This window comes from Sinocyclocheilus anshuiensis, unplaced genomic scaffold (genome assembly GCF_001515605.1).
Source record: "Sinocyclocheilus anshuiensis isolate Anshui unplaced genomic scaffold, SAMN03320099.WGS_v1.1 scaffold488, whole genome shotgun sequence".
Classification (NCBI taxonomy): Eukaryota; Metazoa; Chordata; class Actinopteri; order Cypriniformes; family Cyprinidae; genus Sinocyclocheilus; species Sinocyclocheilus anshuiensis.
This window is the reverse complement of record NW_015558584.1, coordinates 526,069-543,431: the sequence shown is the minus strand read 5'-3', so window position 1 is coordinate 543,431 and position 17,363 is coordinate 526,069. Positions and strand designations below refer to the sequence as shown.

The 17,363-nt window shown below is 39.2% G+C and overlaps 2 protein-coding genes across 2 annotated transcripts in view; both read left to right on the top strand.

The window, feature by feature from the left end:
* The first annotated feature begins 6 nt into the window (after positions 1–6).
* Positions 7–9,461, top strand: LOC107679849 (sarcoplasmic/endoplasmic reticulum calcium ATPase 2-like). Its single transcript, XM_016475554.1, has 12 exons — positions 7–37; positions 135–237; positions 1,607–1,738; positions 1,888–2,007; positions 2,149–2,367; positions 2,455–2,790; positions 4,104–4,324; positions 5,487–5,689; positions 5,875–5,960; positions 6,059–6,192; positions 7,583–7,700; positions 7,961–9,461. Exons 2-12 carry the CDS (start codon positions 187–189, stop codon positions 8,228–8,230), a joined length of 1,890 nt encoding a protein of 629 aa, XP_016331040.1. The 5' UTR covers positions 7–37; positions 135–186; the 3' UTR covers positions 8,231–9,461.
* Positions 9,462–11,753: 2,292 nt separating this feature from the next.
* The window catches only part of bcr (BCR activator of RhoGEF and GTPase), an 83,458-nt gene continuing 77,848 nt past the window's right edge, over positions 11,754–17,363 (top strand). Inside the window, exon 1 of the mRNA XM_016475545.1 lies at positions 11,754–14,006. Within this exon, the coding sequence (XP_016331031.1) occupies positions 12,518–14,006 (1,489 nt within the window). The 5' untranslated portion in view covers positions 11,754–12,517. The remainder of the gene's footprint in view (positions 14,007–17,363) is intronic.

The window sequence follows — 17,363 nt, the reverse complement described above, 5'->3', positions numbered from 1 at the left end:
CCATTACTGGCTCCACATACGCCCCTGATGGACAAGTGTGAGTTTGCTGGCCCACGTGCACACTGGTATCTCAAAATGCATAAGACATCTCTGTTGATCCTCTTTTTTTTTTATTTTTATTTTTCTCGCTCCAGGTTTCATGAGGGTAAACCAGTACAATGCTCCCAGTATGATGCACTGGTTGAAATGGCCACCATCTGTGCTTTGTGCAATGACTCGTCTCTGGATTTCAATGAGGTTTGTAATTAAAATGTTCTGGTAAATGCAGTGTCCCAGTTTTGCTGAAATACACAATATAGTAACAGCTATTATGCAAAATACCTGTTAACACTTAGAAGGCATAGAAACTAATGTCTAGAACTATATGTTCTAGCAGATGTGACTTAATGAAGTTGCTTAAAAATAACATTTTAATACATTTGTTTTTAGAATTTTTAGAATCTAGTATTTAATAGTTTTATAGAAACCACTATAAGCCACTTGTTTAAAAAATACAATATGTATTTATTTATTTATTTACTTAAAGGGGTGGTTGATTGCGATTTCACTTTTTTAACGTTAGTTAGTGTGTAATGTTGCTGTTTGAGCATAAACGATATCTGCAAAGTTACGAAGCTGAAAGTTCAATGCAAACAGAGATATCGTCTTTTAAAATTCTGGCGGTTTAATGCCTACAAAAATGGCTGGTAGGGACTACAACGAGTTACTTCCCGGGTTCGTGACATCACAAACCCAGATAAACCCCGCCCTCAGGAAAAGGCAGCAAAGGGGGCGAGGCCATGCTGTGCTGCTTTAGAGAAGAGGAAGAGAAAACTAGGGGTGCACGTAAAAATCTATTCATATATGAATCGCGATTTTGTCTTCTAACGATTCTAATGGATTCACAAGTTTCAAAATCAATGTTCTAAAGCAGCGGTTCTTAATACTGTTCCTCGCATCGGCCTCTCTGTGTTTACAATACAACCGGAGCACATGCTGCTGAGGTGAGGGGCGGGATGTTTAGATGTGCACTAGAGGTGGTTAAGCCAATCACAACACACTAGGCTAGCTAACCAATCAGAGCCCATCGCCTATTTCTGAGGGTGGGGCTTCATAAAAACAGGAAAAGATCAGTCCTTTTCTCAGAGAAGGGACAGAGCGGTGTGGAATAAAGGTAAGTTATGTGAAAAATAATGTGTTAATGCTTCGTTTAAAAAAAAAACACATGTTAGACTGCACCCCATAAACACAGTCATGCCTAGAAAAAAGCCAGTGAACCACCCCATTAATTAATTAATTAGATATTAAATCTGTGTTGACCAATATTGTAAATTAAATTTTCTGTCAACCAGTGGTCACTATTAATTTATTAATGCTGTTAGAAAGTAATATTTAGCAAATCTCTAAAGGTCTATTTTCATGCAGTACATTGTAATCTTGTGATCACTTGATTGATTTAGATTTTAGAATTGTATTGTTCATATACATTTAAAAAATATTTTTAAAGAATCTTTTCGAATTAATAATTTAATTAAATATATGGTTTTAATGGAATTAATAATATTAATAGCAGTATATAGTGCTTGCATGTTTTGAAATGTTTCTAAAGAGTTTCTTTCTATGTCAGGCCAAAGGTGTGTATGAGAAGGTGGGTGAAGCCACAGAGACTGCCCTCACATGCCTGGTGGAGAAAATGAACGTGTTTGACACACAACTGAAGGGCCTTTCCAAAGTTGAGAGGGCAAACGCTTGCAACTCGGTAAGTCAGACATTTCCAACCGCAGATTTTGAGTTGGTTGCAACCCTAGTGGGCTATGCGGTTGTGGAAGCCCACATTTATTTCCAAAATGGTTTCTGGTGTTTAATGTAATGGCAGCTCTCATATCCGATTAATTTGTTGGGTCTCAGGTCATCAAGCAACTGATGAAGAAGGAATTCACTCTGGAGTTCTCCCGAGACAGGAAGTCCATGTCGGTCTATTGCACTCCCAACAAAGCTCGCTCCTCCATTGGCAAGATGTTTGTTAAGGTAGCATCACACTTTTCAGGAAGACTTTAGCACTCCAGTGTTTCATTTATCTGTTCCACACAGTACTGCTTTATGTTTGAAATGTGATGTGGTACAACAAAGTGCCTGCAGCTTCCTTAAACTCAATATTTCTGGGTGCAGGGTGCTCCAGAGGGAGTGATTGACAGATGCACGCACATTCGTGTAGGTGGGAATAAGGTTTCACTGACAGCAGCCATGAAAGAGAAGATCACGTCTGTGATCCGTGAGTACGGCACAGGACGTGACACACTACGCTGTCTGGCTCTGGCCACCCGCGACAACCCATTGAGTAAAGAGAGTATGGCAGTGGAGGACTCAAGCAGATTCATTGAGTATGAGGTGAGTAGGGCATTTCTGCTATAGCAAGGCTTATTTATAAGTAATTAATTAGAAATATTTATTTATTAATTGCTGTTTTTCCTTTAGACGGACCTGACCTTCGTGGGATGTGTGGGCATGCTGGATCCACCCAGAACTGAGGTGGCAGCTTCCATCAAACTTTGCCGTCAAGCAGGCATCCGAGTCATTATGATCACCGGCGACAACAAGGGTACGGCCGTTGCCATCTGCAGGCGCATTGGAATCTTTGGAGAGGATGACGATGTGTCAAGTATGGCCTACACTGGTCGAGAGTTTGACGATCTGTCTGCTGCCACCCAGCGCGAGGCAGTACTTACTGCCCGTTGCTTTGCCCGTGTCGAGCCATCTCACAAATCCAAGATTGTGGAGTACCTGCAGTCCTATGATGAGATCACTGCCATGGTAAACTAGAATCCAGTGAAATCATAACATGTACTCCTTGAATGATTTTATATGTACTTCCTTTCAAAAGTTTGGGTTTGGTAAGATTTTTGAATGTTTTTAAAAATGTTTTACATTCTCCAAAGCATTTATTTGATTAATAAAATACAGTAAATATTAGAGTTCAAAATGACTTTTCTATTTTAATGTATTTTAAAATTTAATTTATTCCTGTGATGCAAAGCTTAATTTTCAACAGCCATTACTCCAGTCTTCAGTGTCAGATGATCCTTCAGAAATCATTCTAATATGCTGCTTTGGTGCCCAAGAAACATTCTTATCAATGTTGAAAACAGTTGTGCTGCTAACAGTCATATTTTTTCAGACTTCTTTAATGAATAGAAAGTTCAAAAGGATATTTATTTGAAATAATAAAAACCTTCTAAAATTATAATTTATTAATATTTTTAACATTAATTTATAACTTAAAGCAGCACTATAACTTTTTCTGTGTTCAAAATTTGCAAAATGTATATAATGAGCGAGTACATCATGAATTCATCTTTCAAACCGAGTTTTTGTCTTATTCCGAATCACTACGGTACACTTATAATAAGTACTTATATTTGGACTATTGTAGCCTGGTTGGGTCGTCACCGCTGCGGAGTAACGCATACCTGCGTGAATCGCCATAGACATAAACTTAGAGAAGTAGCTCCGGTTGGAATGTTCTTCCGGGGGATGTGTGCAGTTCTGTTTATTAACTGCTAGAGAGCCAAAAGTTACATAGTGCTGCTTGAACATTATAAATGTCTTTACTGTGACTTGATCAATTTAATGTGTCCTTGCTATAAAAATGAATAAAAGAATTTAAAAAATAAAAAAAAACTCCAAACTTTTCAACAGTAGTGTATATTTATATAAAAATATCATTCTATATTAAATGACTATAAAGATGGAAGGATTTCTTCTAGATTGTTTGTTGTTAGAATTAGGGATGCACGATATATTGGCCACCATATCGGTATCGTCCGATAAATGCTCATTTTTTCTGTTATCGGTATCGGCCCGATAAGAGGTTCAAACAAGGCTGCTGTACTGTATGAGTTATGTTGACGTGTTTGGGATATGGCTTTTAATGGTGAGGCCTTTTTTGTAATCAGGCTCTCAAAAAGTATATAAAAATTTGGATATAGATTTATCGGCCAACATATTGGTTATCGGCTTTCAAAAATAAATAATTATCGGTATCGGCCAAAATTTTCATATCGGTGCATCCCTAGTTAGAATCATTCTCTCTCAACTGACCTGTCACTCTGTGTTCATTCCCGCAGACTGGAGATGGTGTGAATGATGCACCTGCTCTGAAAAAGTCTGAAATTGGCATTGCTATGGGGTCAGGCACAGCCGTGGCTAAGACTGCCTCTGAGATGGTCCTTGCTGACGATAACTTTGCCACCATTGTGGCTGCTGTGGAAGAGGGTCGAGCCATTTACAACAACATGAAACAATTCATCCGCTACCTCATTTCCTCAAATGTCGGCGAGGTGGTCTGGTAAGGATCTTAAAGGGATAGTTCACCCAAAAATGAAAATTTGATGTTTATCTGCTTACCCCCAGGGCATCCAAGATGTAGGTGACTTTGTTTCTTCAGTAGAACACAAACGAAGATTTTTAACTCAAACCGTTGCAGTCTGTCAGTCATATAATGGAAGTGAATGGGAATCACGGCTTTGAGAGTCAAAAAAACATACACAAACAAAACCAAATTAAACCCTGCGGCTCGTGATGATACATTGATGTGTAAAGACACGAAACGATCGGTCTGTGCAAGAAACTGAACTATATTTATATAATTTTTTACCTCTGATTCAATGTCTGAACTGTCCTGAGCACGTTCGCGTCTCTACATCTTGGATGCCCTGGGGGTAAGCAGATAAACATCAATTTTACTTGTAGATGTAATCTGATATATTTACACTATTGTTAAAAATCATGAGGTAAGATGAATGTTTTTGAAAGGAGTTTTTTATGCACCCCAAGGCTGCATTTATTTTATTTAAAATACAGTACAAACTGTAATGTTGTGAAATATTACAATATTTAATGACTGTTTCTATATTAATATATTTTTAAATGTACGTAAAATGTATGTGAATTTTCAGCAGCCATTACTCCAGTCTTCAGCCTTTCAGAAATCATTCTAATATGCAGATTTGGTGCTAAAGAACTATTTTTAATAGACAAAATAGAACATTTGAATATGAATTTTTTTTTTTTTTTTTACATTATAAATGTATTTACTGTCACTTTTGATCAATTTAATGTGCCCTTGCTGAATAAAATTAATTTCTTTAAAAAGCAAAAAAACAAACAAAAAAAGTCTTACTGATCCTAAACCTTTGAATGGTAGAGTTTTTTTGTGTTAAACAGGGTTTTCAATGAGAAGACCCTGGTTGTTACATACCAGACTGGTTATTATATAAAATGTTTGTGTTAGATTATATTCTTTGTTAAATTGTTTAATCAAGGTTTATGATTCATCCTATGCACCAGAATGGCTCAATTTAGTCTCCATCCTAAAAGTGATACTATATAAATGACAACACAGTGAAATTTATGCCTTGAGCAAACTCAAGATCGCTGCCAAGGTATTTTTGACATTCTTCCAGTTGTTATCTAATCGCATAACTCACAATATGTGTTCTCTCTGGCAGTATTTTCTTGACTGCGGCTCTGGGCTTCCCCGAGGCTCTGATTCCAGTTCAGCTTCTGTGGGTGAATCTGGTGACCGACGGTCTGCCTGCGACCGCGCTGGGGTTCAACCCACCCGACCTGGACATCATGAGCAAATCCCCTCGCAATGCCAGAGAACCCCTCATCTCTGGATGGCTCTTCTTCAGATACCTGGCCATTGGCTGTGAGTGCAGCACCTTTATTTGTTCATTTTTTTAAATTTTTTTGTTTTGTTTTCATTTTTTAAATTTACATTTTTACTTTAGTTTTTACATTTTTAAAATGTTAGTTTCCTTTTCTTTTTTTTTCTTTTTTTTTGTGGGTAAAGAAAGTGAGAATTAAAACATTGTTCTCCATGTCACCCTATAGGTTATGTGGGTGCTGGTACTGTAGGAGCTGCTGCATGGTGGTTCATTGCTGCTGAAGACGGACCCAGAATCACCATCTATCATCTGGTTAGAAACTCTCCTTAGATTTTTAACAGTCTTTCTTAAATGCATTCTAATGTTTGCATTCGCTCCTAAAAATGATTAATTTTTTTTTATCCCCACAGAGTCACTTCCTTCAGTGTGCGCCAGACAACCCCGAGTTTGAGGGCGTGAAGTGTGAAGTGTTTGAGTCTCCCTATCCCATGACCATGGCACTGTCTGTACTAGTCACCATTGAGATGTGCAATGCCCTCAACAGGTCAGTATCAGAAGTGCGCTGCAATATAGGAACTAAATTGGGGCATTTTCAGGGCATTTTCAGCCCTGAAAATGCCCCAATTAAGGCCCCATTTACATCTGCTATTAAGATCTATCCGATCACAAAGAGTGAGACAATGCTGTATACACCTGGAAGTAACTTTTGTAACAATGTGGTCAGATTTTGAAGGGAGTTTTTTTTTATTTTGTGACATTTTTTTTTTAGAGCTTTATACAATACCGATTGTGTCAAAGCAGCTTTACAGTGTTAAGTAAGGGATAATGCTCATCCAGGCGGTTATCGCAGAATAACCCCGACAGTGTGATCAGTCTTGTATAACCGGCTGGATATACATTATCCCGCTTATTACATGGCTACTTGCCACATAAGTAAATAATTAGACACGAAATATTGATTTGAGTTGAAATATTTGAACGCAAAGCTTCCGTGAACACAGCAGTTGCGAGTAAGCGGAAAGTTCAAACTAGATGGACATTTAAGGGATACGGTGCAGTCACACCACTTATTCACCACATAAATAATTATGGAGATAAAAGATTTAAGATGAAAATGTTTTAAAATCTTACCAGTTTGTTAGTTATCTTATAATCCATTACAGCGTACAAAACAATCGTAGCAAAATGGCAGCAGCTGCGTTTGTATGAAACGAGAGAGCGAGTCCGCGATACCAGGATGACGTAATTCAATAATTGTACACCATTTTGAATCGAGTTTTAATATTTTATTAGCTAAACAAACGCGAAGCTTCCACCAAGAAAAAACTGTTCTTGGCAGTATAGCGCCGACTTCAGTTACCCGGATGATCCTGCATTATCAGCTTTTACCGGTTGTTATTGAGGGATAACATACCCTCGGAATGTCGCGACTGACCAATCAGAATCAAGTATTCCACAGAGCCGTGTAATAAACTGAAAAAACGTGTGCTGATAACGCAAAAGGACAATAGAAAACCGTCAGTTTTTCAGTTAAAGTCGGTTCATCGTTGATTCAGTGATGTTATCATCCAGCTCAGTTCAGTTCTCTTCAAGTAGTGTCTGTGCAATTGACAATATTGCCAAAAATTGTGTCCCCAACTAAGCAAGCCAAAGGCGACAGTGGCAAGGAACCACAACTCCATCGGTGACAGAAATGGAGAAAAAAAAGCCTTGGGAGAAACCAGGCTCAGTCGGGTGGCCAGTTCTCCTCTGGCCAGATGAAACCAGCATGGTGTGGTTTAATTCCAGGCTGCAGTGCAAGTCAGATTGGTTCTCGTGGTCTTGTCTTGTATATCAGCTGAAATGGATTTTAATACCAGATGTTAATGGCATAAGTGGTGGATAATATAAATATGCAAACAGTCTCTTAATTTCACAATGTTATCTTGTTGTAGTGTTTCCGAGAACCAGTCTCTGCTTCGCATGCCCCCCTGGGAGAACGTGTGGCTGCTAGGAGCCATCTGCCTCTCCATGTCCCTCCACTTCCTTATCCTTTATGTGGAACCCCTGCCGGTAAGATCAATTTGAATCAATAAGATGATCAGTTTCAGTGTATTTGTTTTTTTTATTTTTTTTATTTTTTTTTGCAGTCTTTGTAGAATTCAGTCTTTTTAATTCCAATTTTTTATCTTTTTAACAGTTGTATTGAAAAAAAGTAAATGTATGTATTCGTATTGTTTTGCAATGAAACTGTTCTTAGTTTAGTAAATTGTCCATTTATTTATTTTCTCTGTATAGTAGTTAAGTTACTCTACACTGCATTTTCTCTACAGATGATCTTCCAGATCACCCCACTGAATGTGACCCAGTGGCTTATGGTGTTGAAGATTTCCCTGCCAGTCATCTTGCTGGATGAAGTGCTCAAGTTTGTGGCCAGAAACTACCTGGACAAGCCCAAAGACCTGGACGGTCCCAAGAGCATGGCCTGCTCTCTCAGCGCCTGCATGGAGGGCATTTCCTGGCCCTTCGTGGCTCTCTCACTCCCCTTGGTGCTGTGGATCTACAGCACTGACACTAACTTGGCCGAAATGTTCTGGTCTTGACTGAAATGAGCACTGATGTGTGTAGCTAGTGTGCACGTGTGTCTGTATGTATGGTTGTGCGTTTAAAGTGTGCCTCCGCTACAGAGAATGTGTACGAGAAGGACAGGATTAACACGAAAATAACCGTGATATAGAAATATAACCTTTTTTTAGCTGTCTGTTGGGGATTGAGGAGACCATACAGACCTGAAGTCTTCAAGTATTAGTGACCATTAATAATCTTTTTGGACTTCTTGTTGGTTTCTTTTTGTTATTGCATTTTTAATTAATCATGTGTGTCATGTCTCATTTCAAACTAGTATCAATTATGATAATATCCAATTTGTTTTGGCCCCAAATCATATTCAAATGGCTAAATGGAAAAAGTGCTTGTGTACCGACATTTAACACTATTTTATGCAATTGTTCATTTGTTATTATTTGTTCAATTTGCTAACAGAGAGCAGAGTGGGTAGGGTAGAAAAAAGAGAGAGAACAAGACAGAACTGTTTACTAATGTTTACCTTTTGTGTCTTCGGTGTGAACATCGCTCAGAGCCAATAGACAAGCATGGCGTTTCAAAGCAGCATGAGAAAGAGAGTGCGGGACTGAATGTTTGAATACTTCACGGTCAAATCCTCAGATGAAAGCTGCATGTTCTGTATTTTGCATGCATTTTGTGTGGTTTTTCACTTATGATTTGTACCTGTATGTCTTTCCCTGTGTCTAATAACTTCCATTTGTATGGGTATACATTGTGTTTCCATTATTACCTGACACTTTTGATTAGTAAAGCCAGTTTTTCTGCACTAGGCGGAGTACAGCTACCTCAGGACTGTCAGATTAGACTCTCTGGTTGCTTCCCCCCACTTAGCTTTACACCGCTTGTACACATTAATGCATGAGGGGTGCCTCTATTTGATGATAAACAGAACCCAGATTCCTTTGGCCCTAACAAATCTGTTTTAAGTTCTTTTTTTTCACTGTATTTTTTAATTGAATGAAGTTGCATTAACTTAATTTAGGGGTTTTTGTTTTTGGGGAGGGGTGGGTTGGATAAAAGCCGTAGATGTTACCGTTTAGTGGGTTAAGGTCAGAGACAAAGGAGTAGAAAATTTTACCAGCTAAGGTTTAGGTGTTGCATTCAAAACATGAATTTTACAATGCAAAACCAAAATGTTTCATGCTATCATTTTTTTTCTACTTAATACACTCATGAACCATTTGAATTAAAATGCGTGTCTTCATTTTACAAGCTGGTCTGTTCCTGTAATGCAGCACGGCAAGTTTTAGGAGCAAATATACTTGAATAAATGAAATTAATGTACAAAGATTTAATTACATAGCTGAGCACAAGATTGACAGCTGGGAGGGGCTTCCTTGCGAAGCGGCTTCCTGTTTGGCCCTCACCAGCCAGTCTGGTAGTGGCCTGTATATTTGTACACATGCAGCACATATACAGAAACGGTACAAAGTAATTATTATTTTTTTTTTAAATAGAGCTTTCTGGCATTTAGTTGTCCATTGCATCACACTCATTTTTGCTTGCTAAAATGGATGCATGTATCCTGACTATGCTCTTGGTGTGGAACTGTCAGTATTTTTTTCTAACAATCATAAACATTCCCTTTAAGTAAGTGTCACTGACATTGCCGCTACACATTTCTCCACTCCTTTTCACTGTGTTACAACAATGTCCCAAAGTCTCAAGTTTTTCTGACAATGGACCAACCCTGCTTACATGTAAATCTGCTAAATTCCCACTACGACTACTGTGGCTGTTTATAGCTGCATTAACACATGCCCATATCAGCTTGAATACATTACACTGTTATATTCCACTGCAATATATGTTGTTTTTAAGAAATATATAATATATTGTAAAGACTTGGTCAAATTACTTAAGTGATTGTTTTCTTTACCCCATATAATTTCAATATTGTCTCTGAATGAAATGAATACACCATTAGTTTTTATTAGAATGGTCCGTACACTGTTCTGACTTGCTCAGGAACTGAACTTGGATGTTGGCATAAATGACTCGAATGAAAACACTATTGCCATTAGAAATATGTTGCATTCTTTTCTTTTTTAGTAAATGTTGCCTTTTGTATTAACAATTAATCATACAATTATTTCCCCCATTGTCATACTTGCTTATATGCAAAATATTTATTTAATAGTGCACTTTAGCGTTTGCGTTTCATTCTAAAACAAAAATTCCTTTTTTTCTCTCATTTGTTTTTATTGGCCGTTATTGCTTCTGCCTCTGCTTGTGTTGGGAAACCTCAGGCTTCTGTGTTGTGCATGTCTGTTTTGAGTGGCTTCATTTTGCTGAATATCAGAACTTGCATGTTGAATGTATAGTTCAGAAAATAGCCACCAGTGCACTGCCAGATCCCATGTAAGAATGGACTCAATAATAAAAACTCAGTAATAATGAATAAATGACAGAGAAATAAGAGTAATAAGTGTATAATGAAGCAAGCAGCATCATCAGCATCATCTTCTACCCTGCATGACAATGTCTACATTGCCTAATGTTGATGCAAGGAGAGTTTGCTGCATTTTTTTTCTGTCAGTTGTCATAGTTTTATATACATGTATTATATAGTATAATGCATGACTTCAGTTGTAATTAGCCAAATAATTTGATCTATATTTATATAGCAACTTGCTGTGTACATTGCTGCTAAATGGTATTCAACACATCATTTTACAAATAAACTCTTTAGTTAATTTACCAATGCTGACATTCATGCTTTGTGCCTCTCTATGTATATCTGTTAGGAAAAGCCATTTAATACATTTAAATATACCTAAAATGAAGGAGTAGGATTTTCTTACTATTCAGTCTGTTACCTGAATCAGTGTCATTGGTCAGCAGAAAAACAGACTCAAATGCGGCCAGTATGTGCTTCTTGTTCTTGGCTCTAAAATCAACAATGAAGCCATGAGTTCATTAATTAAATTACCATTTAAACAATAAGTACATGTTTGTTGGAGGTATTTAAGCATAGAGATGTCCTGAGCGGTCCTTACGGCTGTAATGTCTAATATTGAACACCTGAAGGCGACAGAGACCAATTTTGGCGCTAAAACACGGTCCAATTACAATGACATCATCTTATTTCACATATAAAAACCAGTGCGTTTAATTGACAATAGCATAAATGAATGTACATTTCAGTTCAGTGCCTTTAATTAGCTACATACAAAAGTAAAGACACGAAAGGTTTTATTTCTGCAAATTATGTTATTGCACATATTGTTAGATTATGTTATCTATATCTAAAAAGAACTAAAAAAAACATTCAATATATTTTGTGAATTATTTGTTCCACAATATTGTGTGTGTTCCTTAAACGCCACATTATGTTTCAACAAAAACAGGCTGCATTTCCCCTAACACGTAGAAAAGTTTGATATTTAAACCACGCCACGCTTACTACAAGCTCCCTGACCTATGAGGTGAAGCAGCCTGTCGCTTTAAATCGAACCCATGCTGGGAGAGCTGTCAATCATGTCTCGTAATCCCGCCCCTTCCTGCAGCAGCGGCGTTTAGTGCTTTTCATACAGAGGCATTACGTACAGCAGACTCGGCAAATCTGCAAAGTCTAATTATCAGCGACAAAATGGGATAATCGTGAGCGTCTTTAGAGAATTTCGTCCACGGGAACTAAACGACCAGTCGAGGAGAGTGATTTTTTTTTCTTCCAGACACAGACGTAAGCACAAAGGGCTTTGGGGATAAAGGTGATAAAAAAGATATCACATTATGAACGCAGGACAACTGGAATACCTCGCCACAGTCACGGCCGGACCGTATGATTTGTTTATGGCGACCAGTTTAATTCGGAAAGCATTCTAAGGAGTACTTCGGTCATCCCGTGCGCTCTGGAGAACAGATGCTGTCATTGTGCTGGGGACCGAGATTTGTGCGCGTGATATTCTGCAAGTGGTCTCGTCGGAATGGTGCGCGAGATGAGACTGCGCGTGCCTTTATTGTTTCCGCGCGACATGCTCAATAACGGTCGTTCAGTCGTTGTACAACTCGAGCCCAACGACGACAATTTTGGCACAGAAAGACTGAGACTTCTAGTGACAATTCCAGGGAAATCATGAACGAAGTGTTTTGTAAACGTTTGTATTAAGTGTTATTGAAGAAATATCCTTTATTACGAACGGGCACTGCCGACTTTTCATACTTTAATCAATTTTCTTTTCCTTCAGCTAAATTCCAATTAGTTGGAGATACTTGACCGTGTGTTTCTGACCAATTTGATATTTTCAGCCTGAGCAAACACAATGGTGGAGCCTGTGGGTTTCATCGAAGCCTGGAAAGCACAGTTTCCAGAGTCTGAGCCTCCGAAGATGGAGCTGAGGTCTGTTGGAGGAATCGAACAAGAATTGGAGAAGTGCAAAGCGTCCATAAGACGCTTGGAAATGGAGGTGAACAAAGAGCGCTTTCGGATGATCTACCTTCAGACGCTGCTGGCCAAGGAGCGAAAGAGCTACGACCGGCAGAGATGGGGTTTCAGGAAGCCACCTCACCTGATCGAAGGGGACCCGCAAGCTGTTGGGGCCGATTCTCAGCATCTCCATGCACAGGAGCAGGGACAGCCAGAGCGCAGCAGGTTTCAGCCTGTGGGGGAGACCAGAGTGAAACCACGACCACCCCCTGCCAGGAAGTCGGCCTCCCACGGTGATGGATTGGAGCTACAGTCGTCATTCGAGGTGCACCAGGCAGGGCCGGTCAGTGAGACCGACGGGCTCTCGCCATCAACACAGAGGGGTGGAGTTTCTCCTTGCAGGCCCCATCCACCCCTTGACAAGGAGTTGCCCTTGGATCCGTCACCCAAAGACAAGCCGGGCATGGGGCTCGGGGTGGCTGCCTTACGTTCGAACTTTGAGAGAATCAAACGGGCCAACTCACACTCAGCCAGTGATGGAAAATCAGGCCAAGAGAAACCATTTTACACCAACGTTGAGTTCCATCATGACAGGGGCCTGGTAAAAGTCAACGACCGTGAGGTCTCGGACAAAATTAGCTCTCTTGGGAACCAAGCCATGCAGATGGAGCGCAAAAGGTCACTTCATTCACTTCCAGGCAACCTTGCTACGGTCGCAGGTGATCTACGCCCCAGACCTGTCTATAGGGGGCGCTCTACCGAAAGCACCTGCGGATATGATGCAGAGTATGAAGATGGCGAACCCAGTCCTCGCTACAGCACTGCGAGACCGAACGGTGCCAAACCACCACCTCCACCTTGGCAGCCATCAGATTTCCAGCCATACACTAGTGTTTACATTGGAGGGATGATGTCAGGAGAAAGTGGTGACAATAGGGTCACTATGAGAGACCATGGAGGAAGCGACGACCATCTTCTCACCTGGTCCAGGAGGTCATACTCGCCTGGAAGTTTCGAGGATGTGGGAGGCGGAGGAGGCGGATACACGCCAGACTGCAGCTCCAATGAGAACCTGACATCCAGTGAGGAAGACTTCTCCTCGGGACAGTCCAGTCACGTGTCGCCCAGCCCTACGACAGCCTACCGCCGCCCACTCCGAGAGAAGAGTCGCTCACCTTCTCAGAACTCCCAGAATTCTCAGCATTCGTTTGACAGCAGCAGTCCCCCTACACCGCAGACACAGAAACGACACAGGCAGCAACATGTCGTGGTGTCTGAGGCCACCATTGTGGGCGTAAGGAAAACAGGACAAATCTGGCCCCATGATGGAGACTCTATTGCCTCCAGTCGGGCTTCCCATGACAACAGTTACCATGGAGATCTAGGTAAGGCATGATTATGACTTCTACATGTTGTTCTGTTTTGCATATGACAGGTGAAGCGGTTCCTAAAAAATATCAAATGTAGCAGAAAAATGAATGGTCGTACGTAAGCAAAATTGGTCGCTACTGTAAGACTGTAAATGGGACATGACATCATTGTCAAGCTGATACACTGGGTAGCAATGTGTAGTGTGGCTGAATAATTGCAAATCAAAGCTTTTGGCCAGACACATTCTTCTTACAGTGAAAATGAGTGGGCATTTTATGTTTTTCTTCTACTCTGCATGCTTGATCAGTCAACTTTTCTGTTTTATCTCCTTTTATATTTGGTTGTTCTACCGTTAAATCCGTCCTCTGTTCAGAAGCTATTGTCCACTTTTGTTTCACGCTCTCTCTGTATCGGTCAGACACCGTTGCGACTGCTTGCTGCGGTTGGTTAGTCTGGTCTGATGAGACTCATATAAAGAGTAATTAACTGGACAAGCTAATTTATGATCATGAGGTCAAGATGTGCGTGTCAGAGTTTGTTTCTTTATGCAGGAGAGAAGCTGAGGAGCTTTCACTCATGTCACATGCTGCTGTGGGAATCTCCCAAGCAGGACAAAACACCCAGTTGATGAGTGAAAATTGTCATATGTAAATTAATATTTTCATTCCTTTTTATGGTACTGTATGTTAATACAGTGATTAATAGACTTTGAAGTTTGTAAGGAAAAAATCATTCAATTTCTGTGATTGCTTCAATGGAGTGAAGTCAGTGGAGCTCATGTGATCCATCTCTTGTGAAATGCTGTAGCTGAGTGAGATTTCTAAATGATGTCCACATACAGTGATACATTTAAAAAAAACGTAGTAAACCTTGTTGTTGCTGTTCTGTTTGTGTGACAATCTGTGTGTATATAATCTTGTGTGTTGTGCACTTCTGCAGTTTACATACAAATGCTTTCCCTGCACAGTTATTTTTAGCAGCAAATCTGATCCCTTATTTTTTGGAGGGACCAGTGAAAATGTTGAGAGGGCAAGTAAAATATGAACTACTGGACCAGTTGGGTCAGCTGAAAAAATCCTTAATGGTGTTTTAGGCTCACCAAGTCTGTGTTTATTTGATCAAAAATACAGTAGTAAACAATAATATTGTGAAATATTATTAATTTAAAATAACTTCTGTATTTCTGTGATGGCAAACTTGAATTTTCAGCAGCCATTACCCCAGTATTAAGTGTCACATGATCTTTCAGAAATCATTCTTATATGCTGATTTGGTGCTGAAGAAACCTTTATTTTTTTTGTCAAATCTGAAAACAGTTGTGCTGCTTAATAATTTTTGGAAAACTGATGTATATTTTTCAGGATTTTTTTAATGACAAGACAGTTCAAAAGAACACTATTTATTTGAATTTTTTTTTTTTTTTTTGTAATTTTATAAATGTCTCCACTGTCACTTTTGATCAATTTAATGTGTCCTTAATGCTGAATAAAAGTTAATTTCTTTCAAAAACAAAACAACCTGGAAACCGTACCAACCCCATGCAGTTTGACATAAATTCATAAACTAATTTTTGCTGGGAAACATGTGATACAAAACATTGGTGATTGGTTCGTAGCTTTCAGCACATTTATGCTGATGCTTTCAAAACTATCACAACAAGTTATTTTTACAATTCCAGCAAAACCTCATCTATGCTAGCCAGCTAGTAACAGATAACATGGAGGACAAAGATTCAGCAGAATTTTCAACAATGTAAATTACATCTCAGAAAACCAATTTGAAGGTATAAAAATGAATGTACATGATCAATGAACACAACTTTCAGTAGCAATAACAGCGACAGTTTTTTCAACTAGCCTGAAACTTTCACTGGCTCCAGGCTAGTGAGCAATTCTTATGGTTGTGTCCTGCAGAAGTAGGAACTCTTTCTACTAACTAAAAGTACAGTATAGTACTGTTACCTAACAAGCAGGTGTCTGGAAGATTCAGCCAAAGAGATCAATATCCATGAGCGTGACTCACCAGGCTGCTATTTCCACAGTCAGGCTGTCTCTATAAGCATTCTAAACTTTGAACTGCAGTGTTTTACTTGTTTTATCCAGTATCTTTTAACTTGTTTCTTGCCAAGAAGCAGAATGACATCAGCTATTAGAATGACTACAGGGGAGGGTGGTATCTAGGGGTGTGCCATATCATACCGTCCACGATAATACCGGTAGAAATTTTTCCATGATAAAAAAGTGTCATATCGCTATAGCAATGATATAGGGACGCGATGACGTATGGCGGATATACGTTCCCTAGTGCGCACAACAACAACACCACAAACCCAATTCGTGCGCGTGCCTCCAAAGGAGGGCTTACAATGACTTACAAAGATACATAACAGCTGCAAGTGTATGCACTACTTACTTTATGCAAGCACTATATAGGATAAATCACTATACAGGATTTAAACAAACAACAAACAGCCACCCACAAATAGTCTATAAACAAAGCATCAGGCTGTCTTTGAATTCACATGAACAGCGGTTAAAGTTACTCGTCGTCAGGCTACAGAAGAATACCATAATTCCTCCGTTCAATTAGGCCTAAGACATCGAGAGTCACGCAGACCTATAACAACTAGGGATGTAACGATTCACTCAACTCACGATTCGATCCGATTCACGATTTTGATTTCACGATTCGATTCATTTCACGATTTTTTTTTTAACAAAATGAGATTTAAGACAAATTATAAATTCAATGTGTCCTTTTATTATTGCTTGGACAAAATACTGTACATTTCTTTGTGAAATTGAAATATAACACTATAATAATATACTAATATAGCACTTGTAAATTATTGCTCTTTTGTTGGTTTTGATTGCTTCTATTGTCCTCATTTGTAAGTCGCTTTGGATAAAAGCGTTTGCTAAATAACAAAATGTAAATATAATGTAAATGGAAATAACAAAACTAAATTAAAATTTGAAAACAAGCCCCAAATCAAATAAATAAGTAACACAAATAAAAGAAATCTCTTCATATAAACAAACTGAGAGCTTTGTCTGCTCTTTCCATTTAAAATTAGAGTCAACCACTGCATTTTAATCACAATCCAAACAAAGATGCTGCATACATGCAATATGAGCAAAGCAGAACTAAATGAGACGCAGATGCACTCTCTGTCAGCAGGTGGCGCTTAAAGCGTTTCCTTGGTTTCCGCTGTAAACAAAGTAGAGCTGCACTTATGAACTTTAATATGCAGGGCTCCAGACTGCCACCATTTTTTCTGCCTGTGCGACTAAATTTTGTGTGCGGTCGCACTGGCGTGACCACCGCGTTGGTCAACTCATAAGCGCTGCAATTTCTGTTGCATATGAGAA